The sequence below is a fragment of the Vulpes lagopus genome, chromosome 3, assembly GCF_018345385.1.
Source record: "Vulpes lagopus strain Blue_001 chromosome 3, ASM1834538v1, whole genome shotgun sequence".
Classification (NCBI taxonomy): Eukaryota; Metazoa; Chordata; class Mammalia; order Carnivora; family Canidae; genus Vulpes; species Vulpes lagopus.
Window position 1 is genome coordinate 80,997,855 of NC_054826.1, and position 26,422 is coordinate 81,024,276.

A 26,422-nucleotide genomic window follows, 5' to 3' on the forward strand; every position below is an offset into this window, starting at 1 on the left:
CTTCCTCTGGGAAGCCAACCTTCTCGAGGGTGGGTGGACTTCCTCTTGTCAGGAGCTGCTTGGTCTTCTATCATCGTGTTAAGCCTGTAAGATCCACAGGTGGTCCTCTCTGCCTGATGCTTATGGACTCTCACTTCCGGCTCCTGATCAACCTTCGCTGTTTCTGCTACCCAAAGCTTCCCTGGGATCGGTGGTATACAGGGAACAAATGCTCTTTCTAACTCAGTGGCTCTCAATCCTGGCTGTGTGTTGGAATCACCTGGAGAGTTTTTAAATGTCCAGCTTCCACCCAGACCGACCAAGTCAGGCTGCCTGGGCCTGGTGGGCCCCAGGCACTGGTGTGTCTGGAAAGTCTGAGGACAACTGCTCTCATCTACCTGCCTGTTGCCTCTCTCCTGGGTAAAGGCTTGCAAGCGAGCAGGTGTGATGAATGCTGTTAACCTGATCACAGTTAGGTCTGCTTCTACTTAGGTGTAAACGTGGCCACAGCAGTTACATTTTATTTCCAACTTCCAGGTAGCCCAGATAATCGGAAGATTATCTGGCTCATTCTTATTAAGTGTACATGGCATCCTACTTTCAGTTTCTCTTGGTGCCTCCCTATAGCCTGTCTTAACAGTGATGCCAATTATTTTCTCATATTCTTGCCCTGCAGTTTTGCTGGTAGCACGTAGCCGAGTGCCTGGCACCTGGTAGGTGCTTCCTTACAAATATTTGTTTTTTAAATATTTTTTTTAATTTTTATTTATTTATGACAGCCACACAGAGAGAGAGAGAGAGGCAGAGACACAGGCAGAGGGAGAAGCAGGCTCCATGCACCGGGAGCCCGATGTGGGATTCGATCCCGGGTCTCCAGGATCGCGCCCTGGGCCAAAGGCAGGCGCCAAACCGCTGCGCCACCCAGGGATCCCCACAAATATTTGTTAAGTGAACTTTTACTGGGCTTCTTCAGGAGCAGATGGATTCCACCTCCTTGTTTCTATTCATTTTTTTTTTCATCCTACTTTGACATATCACTTTATTTCCTCTCCTTTTCTCGCATGGGGTCCTTCCCAACTTGACTTTTTACTGAATTCTTTCTTTCTTTGGTTCTTTGGGGTTCTTTCTTGTCTTTCGTTCCTGTCTTGAGTCATTTTTAACATCTGCCAATGTATTGAGCTTCTATTTACTTCAATGTATTTAGTTTCTTTTTTTTCTTTTTGTATTTAGTTTCTATTTGCATAATAGTTACTAAGTGCTTTAGGAATTAACTATTTCTTTCATTTTTATTGTGATACAGTGTATGTAACATAAAATTTACCATTTCAGCCATTTTTAAAAAAGATTTTATTTATTTATTCGTGAGAGACAACACACACAGAGAGAGAGAGAGGCAGAGACACAGGCAGAGGGAGAAGCAGGCTCCATGCAGGGAGCCTGACGTGGGACTTGATCCCGGGTCTCCAGGATCACACCCTGGGCTGAAGGCAGTGCTAAACCGCTGAGCCACCCGGGCTGCCCCCATTTCAGCCATTTTTAAGTGTACAGATCAGAGACATAAAGTTCATCCACATTGTTGTGCCACCATCACCACCATCCGTCTTGAGAACTCTTGTCTTCTTCCCAAACTGTCTGAGACTCTGTCCTTAATAAACCTGAACTCCCCACTCCCCATCCTGTCCTCAGCCCCAGCCAACTACCAACCTACTTTCTGTCTCTCTGATTTTGACATCTGGGGACCTCATGTAAGTGGAATCACACACTATTTGTCCTTGTTTCACTGAGCATAATGTCCTCAGGGTTCATCCATGTCATGCCATCGGTCAGAATTTTCTTCCTTTGGAAGGCTGAGTAATACTACATTGTGAGGGTGGACCACATTTTGCTTGCCTATTCCTCCTGCGATGGACAGGCAGGAACTCATTTAATCCTCAAGGCGATTCTAGGAGGTAGAACCATTTTATATCTCTTTCTATATGGAGATCAGTATGATTGTCATCTGTATTTATATTTGTGCTAGGCCCAGGAGAGGTTGCAGACCCCAGCAGGTGGGTGCTGAGTCTGGGCGCAGAGCTGGCTAGTGCGAGTCCCAGCCTGGAACTAGCTTGCTGAGCTGCCCGAGTCTGAGCTGGCAAAGGCTTTTCAATTATTGTCTTTTAGCTTACATGTGATTTGAACGGAGAGCGATGTGTTTGTTATGATCTTGGCCAAATTTCTCAGAGAATGCGATGAACTAAAACACAGTATCATCCATTCTCACTCAGGTTATACCATCTGACATTCCTTATATCTGACTGTGACTTATAAAGATGTCAGTTTCATAGAGTTCAATTTAATATGTTCCCCATAAAAGTATAGGCCTTTATTAACCGTTTATTAAGCCAATGTAAACTGTCAGCTTACCTTGTTACCTGTTATCCCTTGCCCCTTTCCTCAAGGGGTTGCCTGCACACTGTGTTTTTAGTTCCTGTTCACTTTGGAGTGAATGGGATCTGACCTCTATGAACTGATTTCTGACCTGGTTTTTTTTTTTTTTAAGATTTTATTTACTTATTCATGAGACACACACACACACACATACACACACACACACACACACACACACACCAGAGAGAGAGAGAGAGAGAGAGAGAGAGAGAGAGAGAGAGGCAGAGACACAGGCAGGGGGAGAAGCAGGCTCCATACAGAGACTCCATCCCAGATCTCCAGGATCATGCCCCGGGCCGAAGGCGGTGCTAAACCACTGAGCCACCTGGGCTGCCCTCTGACCTGATTTTTATCTGTCATCTGATTTCTATCCCTATCACTGCTACAGTCCGCAATAATGTTCTGTTAGATTTAAAGGGCATTTTCACTTCATATTCTGCTCTGTATCACTGTATGGTCTGGAACTTTGAATCAATCAAATTCATTCCTAAGACTCTCTCCCCTAGGCTTTCAGGACTTGCCCTTTCCTGGTCTTCTTGCTACCTTGCTGGCCATTCTTCTCAACCTCTTGTGAGCATCTTTTCCTCACCCTGTCTTCTTGATATGGTTGTTACTCTGTCTTCTGTTGTAGCCTATCCTGTCTTCTCACTTTACATATTCTTATTCTGGATGATCTCAAATACTTCCATGCTTCCAGCACCATTAACATACTAATTTTCCTCAAATTGATATCCCGAGCCTTGATCCCTCTCCAGAGTTCCAGTCTACCATTTGGCTTTTATTGAACATCTCCCTGACTTTTATTAAGTTTACTATATCTTTATTCTATCCTAAAAAATTTACTATCTTTTACTTTTGCCTTTACTAAATTTATCTTTAAATTATTAGATTTATTGGCCTTCTCCTCAACCAGCCCCTTCTCCTACAGCCCCAACCTCAGTGACTTATGTCATTTACCCAGTTACCCAGGTGGGAACTCTGAGACATACATGGCCCCTCCTTTTAATTTACTTCCAATTTCATTGTTCATCCTATTGTCTAACCTTATCTCATTCCCGCTTACGTTGCTCACTCATATGTCACTCAGAATTTCTCTTTCTTTCTTTCTTTGTTCTTTCTTTTCTTTTCTTTTTTTTTTTTTTGGAGAGAGAGCACATGCCCATCTGAGTGTGTGTGTGTGTGTGTGTGTGTGTGTGTGTGGCAGTGGGCAGAGAGAAAGGGAGAGAGAAAAATCTTAAACAGCTTCCATGCTCAGTACAGAACCGAATGTGGGACTTGAGATCCCTGAGATCCCATGACCCTGAGATCATGACCTGAGCTGAAATCAAGAATCGGATGATGCCCAGCCAACTGAGCCACCCAGACGCCCCTCAGAGTTTCTAATCTGGATTATCACAGTGGTCTCCTTGCTGGTGTTTTTGATTCCAACATTTTTCCCTCTCATTCACCCTACACAGCACCACAAGTGGAAATATCATGTCATGCCCAATTGTCCTCAGCATCCATGCTGATTACTTAGCATGTCATCCAAAACTTTTCCAATCCAGCTCCTGCTCTGCTTCTCAGCAGCCCAGAATTTGACTAGCCCTTCACCAGCTGCAATCCACACTCAGTGAAGTATTAGAAATCACCTACATGTTGTGAATGTCTCTGGATTCTATGATCTTGCACATGCCCCACTGTTAATTACCTCTTACTCTTTGTTTGAGACTCAGCTCAGCTACCATCCTTGTGAAGCCTTGTCCTGAAGTCACATCATCTCCCTCTTGAATTACTGGAGCACATTTAATTACCTCACCCCTGCCTTGGGTCTTAAATAAGTAAATCTATTTCCACGAATATTAGTCTACTCTTCAGACTGTGAGCTCCTTGAAAACAAGACGGGGTTGTATTTCTCTTTTTTTTAAAAGATTATATTTATTTAATTATGAGAGAGAGAGAGAGAGAGACAAAGAGAGAGGCAGAGGAAGAAGCAGAGTCCATGCAGGGAGCCTGACATGGGACTTGATCCTGGGTCTCCAGTATCACGCCCTGGGCTGAAGGCGGTGCTAAACCGCTGAGCCACCAGGGCTGCCCTGTATTTATCTTTTTATTCCTGAAGACTAGAACAGTGGCTGACCCCCAAATAGGTATTCCATAAACATTCATTGAATGAATGAATATGATCATATGTGGACGTATCTATATACAGGTTCACAAAGATACATGTGAATATCTATGGAGAGAGAGAATCTTCACTCTAATGTGGTTCAGTTGCCCTAGAGAAAATGCTCCTTCAGCCTTTTTCCCAACATTTCCAGCAAGAAGAACTTTTGTAGTATCTTGATAGAACCCTAGATTACAGGTCAGACAGCCTCCCTTCTGGTCCCGTCTCTTCTTACCAGCTATATATGACTGGGCGTAATTTCCTCACTTCTTCACACTTCACTACCTTCATCAGAAAATGAGAGGGTTGAATTGGATCACTATTTCCAAACTTCAGTTATTTATGCATAATTGTGGCTTTTCTTCACCAAATTCACCCATCCTATTATTAACACAGTTAGAAAATAATGACTCAGGGCGCCTGGGTGGCTCTGTTGGTTAAGTGTCTGCCTTAGGCTCAAGTCATGATCCCGGGGTCCTGGGATCGAGCCCTACATCGGGCTTTCTGCTCAGGAGGGGGTCTGCTTCTCATTCTTCTTCTGCCCCTCCCTCCTGCTTGTGATCTCTTTCTCACTCTGCTCTCTCTCAAATAAATAAATATCTTAAAAAAAAGAAAATAATGACTCAAAATCAACTTTTAGATTTTTCTAATGCATATTAACAGAATTATATAGTTATTAATAATCTTTAGAAGGTTATCTTTCAATGCGCCAACTGCCCAGCTAGCCTGTGACGTGTCCTCAACAGCATTATTTGGACTCGGGTTTCCTCTAAACCTGGGACTGTGGCTGCAGTTCTCACAGGGGCCACCAGGGGTCATGGTGTGGGGCCAGAGCTCACACAGCCTGGAGGAGCCAGGACAGACCAGGGCAAAAAGTTTCTCACAGGCCAGGAGATCTCTCTGAATCATGGAGGAAACAGGATACTTTCTGATGAACGATGCTTTTCCTGTAGAAATGAAATAGTTGTACCAACATGGGAAATTTTCAGTACTTATGAATAACACAAATAAGTGCTTTTTGAGATCCCTATTATTTGAGAATCTGATGATAACTATAGACTCCTTCCATTACCAAACCACATATGTACAACCATGCAAATGATTGCACGCAGTTTCAGGAGACTTGCAGGTCTTCTGAGGCTCATCCATTCACTCTTTGGGGGGGGCATCTTTTTTGGGAGGGTGTCTTTGCGTCTCAGGTTAAGAAAATTTTGTTTAGAATAAGATTTAAGGAAATGTAAACACCCAAGTACAATCAGGTGCTGTACTTCATTTTTAGTTTTTATTGTCACTTTGTTCTTAATAATCTGCATTCAACTTTTTAAAAACTACTGTTTAATTCTCTGAGACTCACAGCCTCTCAGCATTTTGGCTGAGATCAAGTGTAGTTCTCTGAGTCTTGTGGTATCACCCTGAACTGCACTCATTTTCTTCAGGTCCTTTCTGCAGCCCAGAGAGTTTCAGCTGCTGCCTTCGCGGGCTAACCAGGCTTTTCTAACGGCAGGTACCAGCCCTTGCATGGTGTGGCACCCTGGCCCGGTTGGTGGTCTTACCCTAGTGGATGGTCCCACGCTGCTCAGTAAGATAACTGGTTCAGGGGTGTCTCTAGTTAGCAGAGGAACAAACACTCTGTGGTTTTACTATTCTCCAGTCTCTGTTGTGCTCTGTTGAATACATCATCCTATTTTTTTTTTATATATATCTTGGGCAGATAAGACAAATGTTTGGGCCATTTTCAGTTACCAATGTTCATCCAGCCCAGCCTAGTTTGAAACTTTCATTGTATATCTGTTTCAAGTCTCTCCCTGTGCATTGTCTGTAACCCTCTTCTTGCTGGTCATTGCTGCTTCCCTGGCTAACAGGCTGGGACACCTCGTGCACATAGGCATGCTAATTGCCTTATGGCACTCATGTGTGGGTTCTCTAGACAATACCACAGGCCTTCCCCACTGCCCAGATCCTGATGTGAAATGCAACCACCCCCTTTTAGATATTACTTAGCCTATTTCTGTAGGTCCCCTTGTCCAATGGGCACACTTTTTGGGAAGATAACTTTTGCAATGTCTATTTGATTCATGGGAAGTTCACATGTCTTTGTCATACTGAATGGTCAGCACTCAGGCTGCCTTGTTATAGACCCCTCTGCCTTGCCATGGCTCTCCAGTTTCTTTGTCCCTGTTGAAGGGCCAGTGATACATCAGAAAGTCTGTTGTGTAAGTACATGTTGCAACAGACACTTGATGCCCCCTGTGTCCCAGTCCCTTGGTCTCCCTCCGATTTTCACTCCAGCTGTGGGAAGTTTTTTCCACTTCAGGCACCCAACAGGGATATGTACCATGGGGCTTTCTGTGAAGCTTGTGAGGACAGGGAGTGGGTAATGTCCCCAAGGGTGTGGGAGTTGGTAGATAAATGTGCCAGCCTACCCAGTCTCTATGGGGATAGTTCTGAGGTATGTTCCACATACCTCAGATGTGGAGGTACCTCAGATGTGGAGGTTTTTTTCCAGATATGATTCCTGGTGGGATTAAGCCCCAGTTGCCCCTATGGTGCTCAGCTCAATAATGTGCCTTTACTGACTTTTCCTGCATCTTGCTCCCTCACTCTTAGTTTCTTGGGACTCACTTCTCCAGAAAATAGCCCAAACTCAGATCGTTGTCTCAGACTTTGTATTAAGACAACCCAAATTTAGAAAGACATTCATGTAGGAGAATCACATGTCAATCTTCCTGCTTGCAGGACACTTCCAATCTCTATGAGCGGGTCCACTGGATTTTTTTGTTTCTGTTTAGTTTGAGTGGGAGCGTTTATTCCCTCTTTGCCCCCATGTAAGACTGGGGAAAGGAGGAGAAGAAGCATCTTTCATGAAAACTCTATTTCCTACATGGCCAACGGGTGTGTGTGTTGAGTGCTAGTTGATTGTGGTAGCGTTGCTTGTGGAGCCCCCAGGGTAGGGCACCCTACTCTACTGTTAGAATTTAGAATGTAGAGCGTGTGGGCCTGTGTTCTTCAGCTTTAGCTTCTTATTCTGGAACAACTGGAAAATCACATTTCAATATCCTGCTATAGCAATGATCAGAAGGGAACAGAGGGCAACTATTCCTGCTATATCTTTTTTTTTTTTAAAGATGTTATTTATTTATTCACGAGAGGCACAGAGAGAGAGAGAGAGACAGAGACAGAGACAGAGACATAGGCAGAGAAAGGAGAAGCAGGCTCCCTGCAGGGAACCCGATGTGGGACTCAATCCTGGGACTCCGGGATCACGCCCTGAGCTGAGGGCAGACGCTCAACCACTGAGCCACCCAGGTGTCCCTCTTCCTGCTATATCTTTCCTTCAATCAAAAGAGTTATTTTTTTCTTTCTCCTGAGAGAGAAGTTTGGCCAACTATCACACATATGACTGATAATTTTCTCATTAATATTATGCATTTCTCTGACTATATATCCCATGTATTTTCCCACCGGACCTTCACCAATATGTACTTTAAAATCGGTCATACTCACAACTTAAATTCCGTGTGTGTGTGTGTGTGTGTGTGTGTGTAGGGCATCGTGCAAAATATCCTTTATCAAAGACTGTTTCCCAGTGGATAACTTAAAGCACAAGTAGACAAAATATAACAAAGTTTAAAAACAAAGATAGACAATGGTTTTCCAATGGGGCTTATCAAGGCAGAGCTCTGGTTTGCCTGTCCAAATATTTCCTGCTCACATACTTCCTTTCAGGTGGGAACAGGGGAGATAAATGTTTGTAGTTGGTGATGCTTCTGGACTGAGTCATGTTTCCTCTGACCAGGTCTTCCTCTGTTCCCTTTGAAACATGTGATTCTTTATTGTCATGTCAGGACCTTCCCACCATGGTATTTAGGGAAGAGACAACTAGCTCTAAGTTCACAGCCTGGAATGGAGATACATTGTGTAAGTTGAGAAAGTAACTATTATAGACACATTTTACAGAGGTATAACACAAGATGCCTATGTTATGGTAAGATGTAACAATGGTTATTCCTACCAGAACACACCAGGGTATGTTTCTGAACCTGAATTGAGGCTCAAGGTCAGGAGTCAGATGTCACTAGGATGGCGTGTGTTGCACTCCCAGGAAACCCACTACTGACCCCTTTGTCATCAACTCGAGATAGGAACAGAAGAGAAGAATAGATGGGATGAGCCACAGAATACTCCTCAGAAGTTGTTTTAGAATTAGTGGGTTATAAATATCATCTTCCAGATAAAGGTCTCTCATGCCATTCTCTTTGCTCAAATTCAACTGAAGTCTGTCCTAAAGCCAGTTGTGTTGAGCATAGCTATTATAAACCCAAACAAATATTCATGTGCCCCTCTTTGCAGGACAGTCATTTCTGAGTGGGGTAGGACTGTATAAAACAATGTTGCTAGATTTCCTAAGGAATATGACTTTTACTCCATTCTCTTTACTCCTCAGACCCAAATCATAGATATATATATATATATATATATATATATATATATATATAGGCAGAACTGTACAGTTATCTGAATTATGCCAGGCATTTTTACAGGATTTGTACTATCACAGTGGCCTTACTAATTTATGACACTTTGTTGGATGAAGAAGCTATTTCCAGACTTAAACCATATTTCAGTGATTCAATGACTGGCCCAAACCACTTCTTTCTCACCATCTTCCCAAAAAGGGAGGGATGGAAGCACAGAAGTAATATGACATAAATTTGTTTGAATGGTCATCCATGGGGAGCAGCAATGAGTAAAGGTGTTCAGAAGGGCTGTACTTGGCTCTTGTTGTCAAAAATAGTCATCTGAACTCAAGTTTTCCAAACTGTAATAATGAAAGCATTGGCCTTGGTAAATGTTGTTTTTTTTTTTTTCTCGACTAAAATTCTTTGATTCCAGAAGTGGCACAAAATAGCACTTTTTCTGGCATTGTGAAGACTGGTATTCCTGTCTGAGAAAGGAATCTTCTGTGTTATACACAGTCTAAACCATGGGCACTTCCACGAGCCATTCTGATACGGAATGTCCTAGCAGGTGTATTGTCTGGCCTCTCCTTTCCCTATAGCATTCTCACTCCCCATGTTTCTGAAGGCAACCCTTAGAGCAAAAGGAGGGTGCTGGAGGCTCTAGGGACTCAGGGTGCTGCTAGGGAGTAGGTGGTGATGTAGGTTCATCTCAGGCACACACCCATTAACCACCTGGCTCTGGAAATGTTGATTCCCAGAGGGCATTTCATTCTTTTCTCATTATTACTGAACTACACATGCACAAAAGTCACGTGGCATATGGGGGTCATTGGGATGAGATATGCTCTCACTGGTTTCAGTGATATAGGATCTTATTTAACAAATTGGGTTTTTCCTTTAAATGGTTATTGGAAAAGGCAAAGGAGAAAGGCCAAAGGATATTTCCAGCACTGAGCAGCCCCAAATGGGGGCCTGTAAGAAACTGGGAGGTGGAGAGCAGGATCTTAGAGACCCCCGAGTCCCTGCTGGCACCCAGGGCTGTTCTAACATTCCAACCCTCGTGTTGTTAATTCTGGCCCCTGAGGGATTTGCTCATCTTACATACTGATTAGTTTATAGCAGCAATGCTAATTTGTACTGACATTAGGGATTACACATGGAGAATTATTAAATATAAAGGGAGCAACATGATAGAAGGAAGAGGGAGTATGGCTCAGATGACTGAACATCTCAATGATGGAAACCTGTCCCCCGCTTCATTACGGAGCTACAGTGTGTCCTGGGGCTGCCACACAGCCATCTGTGGATGGCTTTCTACACCTGGAGTCAAAGTGTATGAGACAGAGAGAGGAGTTTTGGTTAATCACAGGGGCTTTTCTTATGGATTAAGTAATGAATGTGATTAACAATAATATGGAGAATTCCCAGTTCTGCACCTGTAGCTCCTCTGTAGCTAATTTTCAATTCTATGTTGATTTCCTTCAGTAACTCCCAACCTGACCCAGATGGTATCTATTTAGGAAATTCAGGAAACTTAGTATTTGCATAAGCAGAGCAAATGGAGAAATAAATTAGTGCAAAGAAATGATCCAAATGCAACAGAAAGCTGAATGTAAACGACTTCTGGATTTTCTAGGCTGTGGGCTCATTAAATCATTCAACACATATTTGCTAAGCCCCTACTCAGTGCGAGCACTGGGAACCACACGAAGTGAGCTGGGTCTCTCCCTTCCTTAGGCTCTCATTCCGGAGAGAGTGGCTATGATGGCTATGTGACAGGCCAAGACCCTGGAGCCCAGAGATAGGAAGCATGTCCCATTCCCACAGATGGCAATAGCTGATGATGGTTTTGTTCTAGAGACTTCCTCTTCTGATCCATGTGAAGATCCTCAGAAACATTTTCTTTTTCATCTTCATTACCCTGGAGAGGACACTGTGTCCACTGGACATGCACACAGATCTCATGTTCCCTGCAAGTATGGGGACATGAGGGACAGCAAACAGACATCTCCCTGAGGTTAGAGGGGCTCTGCCTCCTTCCTCACACCTGATGCAAGGGTGGGGCCTGCACAGAGCAGGTGCACAGTGCTCATTTGGTGAATGAACTGATGGTGACCCCCATAATCAGCCACACAGGGAAGGCATCATTGTCTTCATCACCATCCTCATTTTAAAAACGAGGAAGGTAAGGTTCAGAGAGCTTTGATAAATCCAAGGACAGTAGCAAGAAAAAGGTAGGACTAGTACTCAAACCCTGGTCACCTCCCTTCCTGTCATTCTCAGCTGGCCCTGCTCAATAGCGAGCAAGGGGACTTAATCTGTGGGCGTGGGTGGCACAAGCCTAGAAACTAGGAGGAAACGGAGCTGATAATCTTGCCAAGAGCCCAAATGGCACACTGTCCAGGAAAGGCCAGAAAGTGGGGATCAGCAGGATGCATCCCTGACCCCTCGATTCTTCTGCTGGTTCTCCTGGTGGCCAAGAGCAAGTCACTGAATCTCCTCTGCCACTGCTTCCTCAGTGACAAAACTGTGATAATAATATGTTCCTCCTTGGTCTGTAGTGAGAAGTGAGTGTGCTAAAAGTGATGTGTCCAGTGTACAGAAAATTCTCTGTTCGTACTAGTTTATTATCATCAGATTAAGCATTTTTTTTTTACAATTATTACTGTGATTTGCCTTTACACACATGAATCAGAGTAACAGGTCTTAAAATAAATTTCTAAATTGCAAGGTCTGTTACAGTAAGTAAGTGGTTTTGAGATTATTCAGAGAACCCGAATCTGTGTCAGGCCCACAAAAATACCAGCAAGGTTCCCTTTTCTGTAGCTGCTGCTTCCCAACTTAGAAGAGCTGAGGTGACATATTTTCTACCATTGTTTCTAAAAATAGTAGTGCTGCTTCATTGCAGTGCTTGGTGGGCTCACTCATTTGTAAATGCCACGTTAAGGTTTAGGAAGTGGGAGACTCACTCTTACCTTGGAACTCCTATAATAATTGGTTTGAACCTTGGGTTGAGCATTTGTCTATTACCTTGTATTTTCCTTTTGGTGTGTTTGCCTTCCCTGCTCTTGTGCAGGAACCAAGTCTTGTTTACTGCTGGGTCTCTAGCACCAGGGACGAACCACAGCACAGGATGGGTGGGCTTAATAGTGTTTTCTTTTTCTAAATGAATGAATGAAATGGGCTGGAAGTGAAAGGAGATGAAGAGCACAGATGTTAGGATGAGTTACTCATTCCCTCCCTCCCTCCCTTCCTTCCTTCCTTCCTTCCTTCCTTCCTTCCTTCCTTCCTTCCTTCCTTCCTTCCTTCCTTCCTCCTTCCTCTTACAGCTGATACAATATGCTACATTAGTTTCAGGTGTATGATTTAGTGATTTGACAAGTTTATACATTATGCTAAGTTTACCACAAGTGTAGCTACCATCCATCCTATTACATGGCAATTATGATATCATTGACTGTGTTCTTTGTGCTGTGTCTTGTATCCTGTGACTTACTTATTCCGTAACTAGAGGCCTGTACCTCCCTCTCTCCTTCACCCATTTAGCCCAACATCCCACCCCCACCCCTCTGGCAACCATCAGTTCATTCTTTGTATTTATAGGTCTGATTCTGCTTTTTGTTTGTTTATTCATTGGATATTTACCCAGAGAAAAGGAGAACACTAACCTGAAAAGATGTATGTACCTCTATGTTTATTGCAGTATTATTTACAATAGCCAAGCAGCCTAAATGTCCATAAACACACAAATGGTTAAGAAAAATGTGGTGTACACACACACACACACACACACACACACAGGAATATTAGGCAGCCATCAAAAAGAATGACATTGTGCCATTTGTGACTGTGGATGGACATAGAGGGTATTATGCTAAGTGAAATAAGTTATACTGAGAAAGACACCATATAAATCCATTCATAAATGGAATCTAAAAAAAATGAGTTGCTCATTTTCTTTTCTGAGAAACATGGAGGGAGTGAGGCTCTGTGTGATTGTACAAATAAGAACAGGAAGCTTCATGTTCCTGCTTGATGAGCCCTGAAGTCAATACATGTGGCAGCCAAGTTCCAGCTATCTGGAAGGAGATTCCAGGGGAGGAAGGGACAGGTGTCCTTTATGCCTCAGACTATCAGAAGCTATAGACACCTACTTTGCCCTTGACCTTTTACATATGAAATGTGATTTATTTCAAACAGACATGTCTATTTTGTCCAAGGGCTATGACAATTGGCTATGTGAAACTATTTAAGTCAATAGTATAGCTACTTAGTGTATATGGTAGAAAGCATTTCCACTATAGTATTAGAAATAACATATGCTCATTATAGAAAACTTAGAAAATAAAAAATTGGCTAAAAGAAATCATTCTATGACCCAGAGGTGAGAGCTGATAACATTTTGGTGGATGTTTTCCTATATTTTATATACATTTTTTTTACAATAGTTGTTTTGTATTCTACATATTATCATAATAGCTGATTGAAAAAAATAGCAATAGATAGAGATCATTTTCCAGTGGTTGCATCTTCTTTGGTGACCTAATTTTAGTGGCTGCATAACCCTTCTTTGTGTGGCTGTGCCATGGCTTACTGCTTTGCTCCTCATTTGGGGACACAATTGTGTGTTTTCAGTTTGGGGCTACTAAAAAATGTGTTATTTTTATAGCTAACCTTTGTGCACATCTGTAATTATTTACATATGATGAATTCTTAGAAGTGGGAATATAGCATCCAAAGTTATATTGTATTTTATGCTAAATTCCTTTTCCCTTCTCTCACCAAGCAATGATGGTTCCTGAAAACATTTGCCACTTAAGTGAAAAGTGATATTTTGTGTTGTTTGGATTTGCATTGAAAAGTGTTTTTGATGGTAAACATTTTCCTTAACTCTTTGTAATTCCTTTGGTTGGATTTTAATTTATTTTTTATTTTTTAAAAAAAGATTTTATTTATTTATTCATGACAGACACACACACACACACACAGAGAGAGAAACAGAGAGAGACAGGCTCCATGCAGGGAGCCCAACGTGGGACTCAATCCCGGCTCTCTGGGATCACACCCTGGGCGGAAGGTGGCGCTAAATTACTGGGCCACCGGGGCTGCCCCTTTGGTTGGATTTTTAAAAAGACTTATTCATTCATTTTAGAGAGAGAGAAAGAGAGAGAGAGGAGAGAAGGAGCATGAGCAGGGGGAGGGAGAGGGAGAATCCTTGAGCAGACTCCCTGCCAAGCAGGGAGCCTGATGTGGGGCTTGATCCCAGGACCCAGAGATCATGACTTGAGCTGAAACCAAGAGTCGGCCACTGGCCACTTAACCGACTTAGCCACCTATGCACACCTGTTTGAATTTCTGATAGATGTGTTCGTCTTTATCTTCTTGGTTCGATAGGACTCTTGAAATTAGAAATATTTTTCCTTTTTATGGTACATGGCTGGTAATATTTTTCCCAACTTGTCATTTGCTTTTTTAGTTGGTGATGTTTTCCTAAACGTAGTTTCCTTGAATGGTTGACATAGGTTTGACATAGATTTTTGCTTGGGGTATATATTTTTTTCTGTCCAACTGCATCGAGTTAGAAATTGAATACTTTAAGGATGAATTTGTCATCCGTTAAGGGTAAATGTCTTCAAGACCTCTGCAAAGCCTCAATCAAGCCTGTACTGCATTTCCCCCAGCACTGCTTTGACCAAATGTGCCAGCTCCTGACAGAGCCAGATTTTAAGTGGTTTTTGACAGTCTTTTAGCAAGCCTTTTCTGAGAAGCTCTGACCCAAGCATCTGTGGATCAGTCACAGCTCTTTTTAATCTCTGCAGCCACGACCAGCCCCTGGCATTTGGCTCTGTCTGAATGATCAAGCCAACACTGTCCAATAAAATACAATGCAAACCATAGACATGATTTCAGATTATCCAGTAGCCTCACTATTGATGCAAGAAGAAACAGGTGAAGTTAATTTTACAAATGTATTTAATGCAACTCAGTTCATCGAAAATATGATCATTCCAATATGTGATAAACATAAAAATTATAGAAATATTTTGCACTCTTTGTTTTCATTCGAAGTCTTTAAAATCTGGTGTGCATTGGACAGTGTCAGCACGTAGATAGTATATGTGATTAGGGGCCATAGGACGGGACAGGGCAGGCCTAAAAATAGCAGTCTGGCTTTGGGTAAAAGCAAAATCCCCAACAGAATGTAATTAAAACAGAAACTTACTTTAGGGACCTAGTTCCTCTGACCCGCCAAAGATGAGAACAGCTGGCAGCCACTTTGTGAAATTTCTTTCTCTGGACAGTTTTGTAGCTCCAAGGATTTCAGTTTCTTCACATCTGTATTAACATGCATATTGTACTTTAAGGGCCTGCAGTGATGACCCCCATATCACCCCCAGGATGGAGCCGAAGCTGTGGGAGCCCACTGCTCAGGACACCCTGCGTGTGTCCATCACCAGACGAGACTGGCTTCTTCAGGAGAAGCGGCAGCTGCAGGTGAGCAGGGGAAGGATGCTCAGAGAAATGAGAGCTTTGGCCATCCACCCATGAAGTCCAAAAGAGAGAGATGGGTGGAGTGGGCTGGAGGGCTGGTAGGAATCTCATTCCACAAAGAGGGGTTGAAAGCTCAGCAGTGTTTGTGCCCATTTTCAATATTCCTCATTACTTTTTGAATATGCTTTCCTTGTCTGCCAGGCCAATTTGTCACCTCTGATCATTTTGATCTTTATGAGGTTCTTTTGAAAGGCAGGAAGAAATGTGTTCTGTGAAAATCCTTCATGGAAAATTGTATTGAGTTGAAGTGTGAGGAGCAGTTGTCAGGGGGCAGAGTTGTAAGTGTGGGCTGGGCAAGGCTAGCGTGTCTGGGAAAAACCAGTAGATATCACATGAAAGTTCCAGATTGGCCCAGAGTGGTGGGTAAAAGTTGGCCAGGAACCACTCAGGGGCTAGAAGTCTAGATGCAGCACAGAGTTAAGGCAGGAGGCTATCAGGTGCTCTGGAAGTGGACTCCCCCTTCCTGAGGCAGGGACCCTGGAAGTTGGGTCCATACCACCTGGAACCTAGGGGCTCGAGACAGGAATGGAGGGTAACAAGGCAGCATCTATGGAAGACAACGTGACTTCCAGGAAGAGGATGGGTCTTGAACACCTGAGTGCAAATCTTGGTTTAGGTTCTAAACAATGGAGTGAGTTTAGACTGTTTTATGGGCTTGGATGAGTTCTTGGACTGCCCTCCCATCCCTACCCCCTGGTTCAGAGTATTCTTATTACCTGAGCTTGCCCATCCAAGTCCCCATAGCAGCAAGGTGGCAAAAGCCATCACAACTTGAAAATATTCTCCAGTAAACTGAATACTTCTATATTCAGTGAGTATCGTCCTAAAAGTTTGTGTTGTGATGTATGGGGTTCAGGAGCGAAGGGTCAAGAAAGAAATCTTGAGATGTCTTTGGTGCAAAAAGGTGCAAAAAAATTAAAGCATGGAGACAGGACCCATGGGCAGAAAGAGCCTCATTGGGTTTGAGGAGTGACTGATTATATGCTTTTAAGTTGGAAGGGGTTTGGGGAGAGTGTAAGTCTCTAAGAAATATGGAAGCAAGGTTTCTAGGACCTTGAGGAGTCATTTACTGCTGTCTAGTAAATTCTTAGTCATGAAACCTTTCAGATGTATATCCGTGGGCCATATGTTTGGAGGATGATTAATAATATATATCTTTGTTGGGGGGTAGAGGTAAAGGAAGTTTCTGAAGGGATTTTTATATGTTAAAGAAGACTTACAGAATCCTGGAAGTCAAGCTAATGTCAAGCTGGGGTTGCTTTTTGCCTCTAGCAAAGTATTCACATTGAGGCAGTTGAGTTCCTGGAGGAAGGTCATTCCTGCCTGTCTCAAGTACTTGTCAGTGGACTGCAAAGGAAATTTGATTATTTTTCTTATATGTCTTTTGCTTTTGTTCTCCACATCACTTTGGCTAGCTGAAAATGTGAAATCTGGCTTTTGGTTTTGAACAATATTTCATATTTACAATATTAACAATATTCGAAAAATATTTACAATATTTTTCAGTAGCCTGCATAATTCCTTATGATGTCAGAATGTACAGAAAATAGTTTCAGCCTGGGATTCTTAGTGTTTGAGGAGGATGTTCTCAGCAGAGCTCTGGGGGAACGTGAATATTCATTTATTCAGCAGGTGTTTGAATGCCTCTTATAATTCCAGATACTGTTTGAAATGCTTAGGATTTCTGTGAAGTTGATGTTCTAGTAGAGGTGGGCATGGGGAGATAGATAAGAAATGGCAAACATAATTAATTCCCAAGTTACGTCCTTACTATGTTGTAGGGTGGTAAGAGCTATAATGCATAAGCTAATATCAACCCGTTGCGCAGTGAGATGGAAGCCAAGGGAGCAGCCACATGAAGGCCTGCAGTGGGGATGTGCCTCACATATTCATAGTGCAGCCAGCAGGCCAGGGTAGGGGAGAATAGTAGAGGACAAAGTCAGGGAGAAACGTCTTGGAGGACCTTGCACACCTTTATAAGCACTCGGGCTTCTGTCTGACTGCAGTGTGGCCATTGGAAGGTTTTAAGCAAAGCAGCAACATATTCTGACCATGTTTTAAAGAATCACTTTGACTTCTGTGTTAAGAATTGGGTGCTGGACCACTGTGGAAAAGCACGGTGGGTCTTCACAATGTTAAAAATAAAATCATCATGCAATCAAGCAATTCCACTTCTGGGTATATATTCAAAAGAATTGGAATAAGGACCTCAAAGTGATGTTCAAAACAACATTTTTCACAACAGCCGAAAGTGGAAGCAACCCAAGTGTCCATCTACAGATGAATGGATAAACCACATGTAGTCCATCCACACAATGGAGTGCTATACAAACTTAAGAAGGAAGGAAATTCTGACACATGGTGCAACTTGGAAGAACCTTAAGGACATTATACTGAGTGAAATAAGCCAGTCACAAAAAGGCAAATACTATGCTTCCACTTATATGAAGTTCCTAGGGATTCAGAGAGACAGAAAGTAGAATGGCAGTTGCCAGGGGTTGGGGGAAGGATGGGGTAAATGGGGATCTGGAGTTTTGGTTTATAATATGAAGAGGTCTTGGACGGATGGTGCCAATGGTTGCACAGCAATATGAATGTACTTAATGCCATGGGACTGGCATTAAAAATGGTTAAGATGGTGAATTTCATGTTACATGCATTTTCCACAGTTACAAAGAAAGAAAACAATAGGATACGGGTAGAGGTAGAGGATGGGAGGTTAGTTGGGAAACAATGCCAATGATATTGTAACGATAAACCAGTGGCAGACATATTATCTTCTTGGAGCATCTCAGGGGTGGATCTTCAGTACCAACCAACTAAGTCTCTACCCTCAGCTCAAACTGGAAGTGGGGTCAGGAGGTAGAAGTTATAGGTGATCTGTACTTGGATTTGAGCGACCACAGATAAGAGATGGGGAGACACCCAGGATCAGAGCTCTGCTCTTATTAGCCAGAAACCAATGCATGGGACATGGGAGTGTGGTGATTGAAAGAGTCTCATTTTAAATTCAGAGTGCTACAGGCAGTGAGGTGCTTATCTGCTCTAGCATCGTGCACACAATGGGCATTCACTCAATAACCTACTGTTTGTTTTATCCTTTGACCTCAAGATTGGATGATACTCTATAGATTCTTTGGATTTTGGTCTGCTATATTAGTGGAAATTGAATTTATTTAATATTTTTATGAACTTTAGACTGCATAACACTATCTGCAGCATCCCATTGCTCCTTCAATCTTGTAGACTTAGCAAACTGTGATTTTTTAAATTTCTCTCTACATACTACATTTTCACAGTTTGGGGACAGACCAACCAAGGATTGTTCCCTTTTCTTTTTCGGTCTGTGACCTGTGTAACCTACTTAGTTCATACCTCAAACATATGACATTTGCGACTCTATATTGTAGCTCTTCCGGCTCAAATGGAGTAAGTTATTAATATATTTGCTTGGTTCTTCCAAGTCAAATTCCTGGCTCACCCCCCATAATTATTGAATACTTGGGAGGGAATATCTTTCCTTACGCCAACTAATCAGAAATATAAAATTGGCGTGATTTTTCTACTTCAACAAACCTCCAAAAATCTGCCTGCCTTAGAAGGGGCTCTTGTACATATGGCCGACTCTCATTTAAAGGACTCATTATCAGCAGAGCAGTTTGCCATGAGCAGGGTTAATTTATAAAATCTGGTTTCTCCATTCTCTACAGAAAGAAATCGAAGCTCTCCAAGCAAGAATGTCTGTGCTGGAAGCAAAAGATCAGCAGCTGAGAAGGGAAATAGAAGAGCAGGAGCAGCTTCTCCCATGGCAGGGCTATGACCTGACCACCCTAGTGGGCAGGCTGTCTCTGGGCGAGCTGCAGGAAGTCCGCAAGGCCTTGCATGACACCCTGGCCTTTGCCAACCAGATTCCCATCTGTGCAGAACCACCTGAAACCATAAGGAGGTATTGATTTCCTAATTGATTTGGGATCCCTCAACTCATTGACCAGTTTACAGGACTGATGTTACCTGCTGTCCCTCATACACAAATATTTTTCCAAGAAGGGCTCTAGTTTTTCAATAGCAGTGCTATTGTTATTTTGAGCAGGGAAAATTATTCATTGTAAGGGGGAGTTCTGAATATTTGGAGACATTTTATATTTTGGCCACCCAATCTACCAAACGCCAGTATTCTTCTCCATTCTACTACGCACCCTCCCCATTTCCAGAGACCCCAAGGGCACCTTCTTTCTCTTTGAGATCTGTAGCAGCTCAGTTGGTTAGAGATTCTGATGCCAACCTTTGCTGAAGACGCTCATCTGGAGAGAGGTAAACTATACCTCTCACTGATGGAGGGGGTGAATCATTAAGAGGGGGCTACTCAATCATGACAGTATTTCTTTCAGGAAGAATGAATGGTTATTAATAATAGCTAGCATTTACTGAATGCTTACTCTTTGACAGGCACTGTGCTAAGCTTTAAGAGTTGCTTCTATTATTATATTTATTTTATAGATGAGGAAAAGAAAGTTCAAGAATGTTAGTAATTTGCCCACAGTCCTGATAAGAGGCAAAATTGATATTAAAATTCCTATTTGTTACTTCTCAGCCTAGCTTCTTATCCACTTACGGAGTGAGAATCTTTCCCGTGGTCTATATTGTGGAATATCTACAAGATACACTTCTATGTCTTGTCCTTCGGAGATCATGGACTTATTTTGGTGAAAGAACTCACGCGTATGCATTTTAGCTAAAAAGCTGAGTAGTGCCCAAATGAACATGCAGATGGGTAGTAAGGACTGTGGGTGTTGTGAGTGTAGAGCAACGGGAGAGATTCACGTTCTGCTTAATTATTATGCTGAAGGCACTACTTCATAGGACTTACCACCTGTAGTGGTTGAGAATGTGGGTTCTGCCATTTGATGTTCTGGGGGCAAATCCTCACTCAACAATGTAACAGCTGGGAGCCACTTATTACTTGGGGAAGGGGATGATGATAATAGGGCTGTTACATGGATCAACTGTTAATACATATAAAGCTCTGGTAACAGTGCCTGGATGGTAGTAAGCACTTTACTGTGCTTACTGCTTGTCACGTTTATAATGGGATTCCAGGCTTCTGAAGGCCTTCAAACTGTCTATCCCAACGTGTCTTAGGCTATTGAGTGAATCCTGGTCCCCTCTTATCCACATAGCATATACTATCCAGCCCAGAAAAGCAAGCCACGGATGCTATTCTAGGGAGGTGCTTAGGACTTCCTCTCATTCTCCTTTCAGCCCTAATATTTCCCTTCAGAAATCTAACCTCATGGCTCATGCTCATGGAGAAGAAGAGATTTGGATTGTTGCCAAATTTCAGCCAGAGGAAACTGACCATTGAATATGACTTGTGCTCTCCAGCTGCATCTTTGTACGTGTCCCTATACTATTGCCTCCACCTCTGAGGATCTTTCCCACACAGGGATGCTTCCAGTGTTCTCCTGTGGAAGTCACTCTACCTCCATATGTGTATACACGCACACACATATACACATACAGAGATATAGGTATATATATATTATACTTTGTATATCATATGTCATATATGCACACATAACATGCACTGTATTATATACATGTATTATGTATAATATATAAGATGAAATATACATGTGAATTTATAATTACGTTTACAAATACATATATTTATATTTGAGGCTTAAAATGATCCTTTTTTCATCCTACCATCCAGATGTGTCCTACTTATTTTTCCTTTTGCTTTTAACCACACAGAGATTTGTTATCTACCTCTCATCTTTCCCACAAGGTGATGGCTTTTTGCCAGAAAAAGCTAGGGCATGCTTAACTTAGAATCCACTGCAGTGTTTAGCAAAGCCTCTGGGTTTTGAGTTGAATTCAAAGCATCCCTGCAGGTGTGCCCTGTCCTGTACAGAGATGCACAAGTTGTAGAGCAAGTGCTTTCTCACACACCAACTCACTGCGTTCAGAGCAGCCTGGGGTGGTAGGCGGGCTATTCTCCTTGTTCGCATTTTATGGATGAGGAAACAAAAACTCAGGAGCTTTTCCAGGTGAAGCAGCTACTAAGAGGCCTTCTCATATACATCCATAGCAGCCTTTGAGTCTGAGCTAATAGAAGATAGTTTCTTTCCAGAGATCCAAGGAAGTTCTTTCTCTTAGTCTAAAACAAGGATCTCCATTATATGGCAGGCTGATAGAGCAAGGCCCTTGAACTTGGATCCTATAATTTCTAATCTGTTATTCTGCCTTAGTTCTCAGTCTGGAATGTTTATCATGAGCAGAACACTGCCAGCACTGAGCAGAGTTTTATGTTGCTGGAGAGTGACCACCCTGGGACATATCATAATCTGGGTGACACTGTAACAGGGGGTGACCCTTGGCATCTCCTTTATTTACTTAGTGGTACAGTCAGGCACCTCCCTGCCTTAGGACAGTTTGGGGTGTGTAGGTACAGATCAGTTTCCTTTCTTCCGCACGAGGGAGGTGAGGCTTCATGCTGTTTCTGGTCATAAATATTAACTGGAAAAATCATTGTTATTTTGTGGGCTTTCCATTTAAGAAGGAAGACACACTTTTTCCAAACTGATGGGCTGCAGCATGGACTCCCAGAAATAGAGTGTTTCAAAGAAGCAAATGTGGAGTCATATGGCTCGATAGATCACAGATTGCTTGGTCTAGTATTTTTAACTAATTATACACAATACTGTTTGACTTAGTTTTTTCCTATGAGATACTGGTTTTCTTTTTGAAGATGTTGACTTGACGGGGGCTATCTCGTAGGTGCCCCAGCCAGAAGACTGCATCTTATATGCACCTACAGCTTTGTTGACCAGTGTCTGTTGTTTATGAGAATAGTTTCTTCTTAGGCCAGATGGAGGAGAGATCCTGACAAATTGTGAAACAGGCAAATCTTGAAGTCTTATGAAGAGAGGTTGTAGAGATTGGTATTGTTACAAATATGTGGAGAAACAGACCACTCAGCATCACAATTATTATTATCATCACTGATAAAGATTTTTCATAGAGATGAGCTATAAACTCAGGGTGCTATCTGGGGAGAAGCTGTTTCTGATTTACTCAGCTGGGTAATGTGCAAGTTCAAAGGGAAGGATATGCTTCTTCACTGGATAAATTACACAGCTTGAAAAGGAACTTCCTAATAGCACTTGGCATTTCTGAGCAAATCACTGATGGAGACTCTCTGCTTGCATGGCGCCATCATTTCTGACCATAGCTTGTTGGGAATCATCTGGTGGATGTCAGAGAAAGGCTGGAAGGAGAAGGTTGTATGAGGGAATGAGAGAGCCAGTGACTTTTTATTTGGACATTATAATAGAAACCAAAGCAGCAGTTTGAATTTTCTAATGTGTGTGTTTTGGATCAATTATCTTTTAGCAGGGTGGAATGAGGAGCTGCCTTCTCAGAGATATCATAGCTGCCTTTTTATAGAGCCAACAGAAATGGTTTTCTTCCAATGACCAAGAGAATATTTATTTATTTATTTTTATTTTTTTTTAAGAGAATATTTTTTAATCCTCTGGGGAATCAGGAACTCCACAGTGTGGAAGCTGATAGAGCAGGGATGTAGAAAGGACAGGGCCCACTGCAGATATTTGTTTGTTTGAATTTCTCTATCCTGGGATTCCAAACCCTCAGCCTTAAAACGAATTCCTTGTTTCCTCTTACAAATTTTCATTTAATGGGAGAAGTCTAGATGGATGGCTTTTATCCAGTGAGCTGGATTCTCCAACCACATTAACCAGTCCTTCTCATTCCATTCCATACTGACTCCACTCCAATAATCGCTAATAGGATTGGGTGTTTGTGGGGGCAGTGTGGGGAGAAGGATGGGGAGCAGAGAAGGAAGGATGTGACAAGTTCTGGGGCTTTTCTTGGGCCACATCCCTGTATGTGAGGTGTGAGTTCCCATCTGTTTATGTGGCATAATTTTTTTTTAATGTGGCTTAAATTGAGGAGGGTCGTGACTTGCAGCTCACGTCTCTCCAGTGCCACTGGCTCAGCTCTCCTAGCCCTTTATTGGTCTGTGTGCCTTGCACACCAGGGAAGAGCCAGGCAGTGACCCCGTCCAGCAGCATGTGGCCAACTGTGAAGTGAGATAGGAATAATCAGAGTAATGACAATGGAGATGCAGGCTGTGGATGATACTTCCTAACATTCTTTAGATACCTGTGTCTGGCTCATATTAGCCTGTGATTGAGGTCTTTATCCCTCAGCTCCTGGAATTTCTCATGCTTCATGTGAAATGTGCTCTGGCAGCTCATGGATGAATTATTTCTTGGGCATTTGGAAGAAACGTGTCACATCTTTTTACAAACCATTGGCACAAAGTGTGAAGCCAACTGAATCCCTAGTTACAAGGGGCTGGCTGGACCTTGCTTGATATGTCTGGGACCTTGGTCAGCATGACTGGGTAGCATGGGGTGTGCCCTCCTCCCTACAGTGTACTGCTCAGGGCTCCCCAGTGAAGGTGATGAAGCATCCCTGTCACAGGTATCTGTGAGCATCCCAAGCCAGTATCAGGGCTCCTTTCAAGACAGATTTGAAATAATAAAATTCAGCAGTTCACAACTGACTGGGGAAAAAAAAAATCAGTAGTCTCACTTTCCCCTCAGATCCATATCTTGTGAGAATGAGGAGGCACCGTGAGCACAGCAAGGCCTGGATCCAGCACGTCCAGGAGGAGTGTGCTGGATCCTCAGAGTGTATGCAGGGAGGCAGCTGTGTGTGTCCCTGTGCCCACGGCTGATGAACAGGTTGGCCCGAAGCAGAGTGACATGGAGACTTCAGGACATCCCTCAGGTCTGCCAGTCTTTCTCCATTTGTTGATTGTGTTCATTAGTTACTCTTCCTGGTCTTTGTTTCTCTACCTTCTCTGTCTTGTCTTTTCACCTGGTAGCTCTTTCAGGAGCAGTGACTTTATGGGACTAATCCATCAGAAATCATCTGGCAGAGTAGCTCTGTGGTTGCTAGAACCAATGTATAGGAGATAATGACTTTTCTATCTTTGTTGTAAAGCATACACCTCTATTTCCTCAGGAATCGCTGAGGCAGACAGTATTTGCCCAGAAAGTCAATGGGTTGAGATGGTGGCAGAGGAACAAAGCAAGACTGGTATGTCCTTGGAGCAGGGGTAGGCAGTGGCCTCCGTGTTCAGGACCACTCTGCAGATGTTCCTCTCAAATCTCACATTTATCATAGCTTGCTTTCTTACTGAGGTTTGTAATAATAATCACATATTAATTTTAATATTGCCATTGTTTACAAAATGCTAATTTTTGCTCATCATAACCCTATAAAGTATCCTAGACAGTATATTGGTTTTATGCCCATTTTGCAGATGAGGCTGCTGAGGACCCCAGTTCACATAGCAGCAGTGTTCCAATATCTTTGCTATGGGGTTGGGGGAAGTAGTTAATACTGACAACCCAGGAGAGACCAAGACCAAGGCTTCAAATCCAGTGCCCAGGCAATGGAAAGAAGTCCAGCTAGCCAAAGCATGGGTCTGTGGATCCAAGCAAAAGAGAATGGTTGTCATTCCAGCGATGGTTGTCTCTGTGCCCTACAGATCACCTGGTGTCATCTGAGAGGGATCAGAGCAAACAAGTTTCTACACGCAGGCAGCCGACTGTTTCAGGTCAGAGAGGTCCGCTGGCCATTCCAAAGAAAGGGATGGAGGAAGAAGGAGGATGGCACTACTTCCAAGGCCTGGCGCTATGGGAACTGGAAGTCTGGTTCATAACATGAAGGTTTGAACCAGATGATGTTGGAGATTCCTTCTGGTTCTAGAACACTTTGTACTTTCAGATTTTGTGAAATCAGTTAAAACACCAGTGCTTAAAAACACAGTAATTCTGTTCCTAATAGCCCCCAGATGAGTTCCCCTGCCACGTTCGCTGGGCAGAACTTGACCATATGTGGGGCACTGTGTTCAAATTCTTTTCTCAGTGGGTTGGTGTTAATGACTAGCATGTCACCAGACACAGGCCAGAACTGAAGCCTGCGCTGTAGCTACTGTTCAGCGTTTGGAATGCAACTCACTACTGTATCCTCCCATTTCCTTTGGAAGGTCATCATTATAGGTAATGAGAAAAGTATACCAACCACAACTTGGAAGAGAAGAAGGGTTGGAAGAGAAGGAAGGGATTTGAAACAACCAACTCTCTGGCTGAGTACAGTTGCCACTCACCCCAAGAAGATAGGACCCTGGCTTCTGTGTTTGCTGAATGTATTTGAGAAGTGCAGGGGAGGAATCTCCCCTTATAGATTTAAAAAAAAAATGTCATTTTGTACTAGATTGAGTTTACTATGATTTTCTACAAATTCTCTGTGCTTTGTTTCCTCATGGAGTTTCCAGTGTGGGTCTGTGATTATTTAGGTAGGTTCTTCTTGGGAGGCTTGTAATTTGTAGACTCATCCATTTCTCTTTTATAATTTTGGAATCAGATTAACTGTTTTCAGCTAGAGCTCCAGGGATAGGAGATAATCATTTTAAACTGATTGCAGCCAGTTCTCCTAATATTGCAATTGCAAGTGATCTCTCAGCATACATGAATGCATGTGGCCTATTTTAAAAGTTTTTCTTCTGGTATTTCAATTTTTTATTTTCCACAGTTATCATCTTGAGAACTGTTCTGTAGTTAACCTCTTTGCAATTTGGGTGTCTTCTACAATCTTCCACCCCTTTTCACCAAATTCTTTTATTCCTGACATATTCCAAGAATGTTTCCCTGTTTGTAGGTTTTATGTTACTATTCCCTGCTCTCTTTGGCGTTAATACACCACTAGACTGTTCTTCAGGCCTTGAGCTGGAGGCTGAAAGCTCTTCCAGTGAAAGGTA

General features: G+C 42.7%; 1 protein-coding gene across 10 annotated transcripts in view; it reads left to right on the top strand.

Moving 5' to 3' along the window:
* The window catches only part of DISC1 (DISC1 scaffold protein), a 350,357-nt gene that overhangs the window by 101,343 nt on the left and 222,592 nt on the right, over positions 1-26,422 (top strand). For 9 of the 10 annotated variants that reach the window (XR_005986855.1, XR_005986856.1, XR_005986857.1 and 6 more), the window contains exons 5-6: positions 15,378-15,507; positions 19,275-19,510. Coding sequence is in view for 7 of the 10 variants with exons in the window: in XM_041749370.1 (XP_041605304.1) it covers positions 15,378-15,507; positions 19,275-19,510 (366 nt within the window). In the remaining 3 variants the exon portion in view is untranslated. The remainder of the gene's footprint in view (positions 1-15,377; positions 15,508-19,274; positions 19,511-26,422) is intronic. The other variant, XM_041749369.1, reaches the window with a different exon arrangement.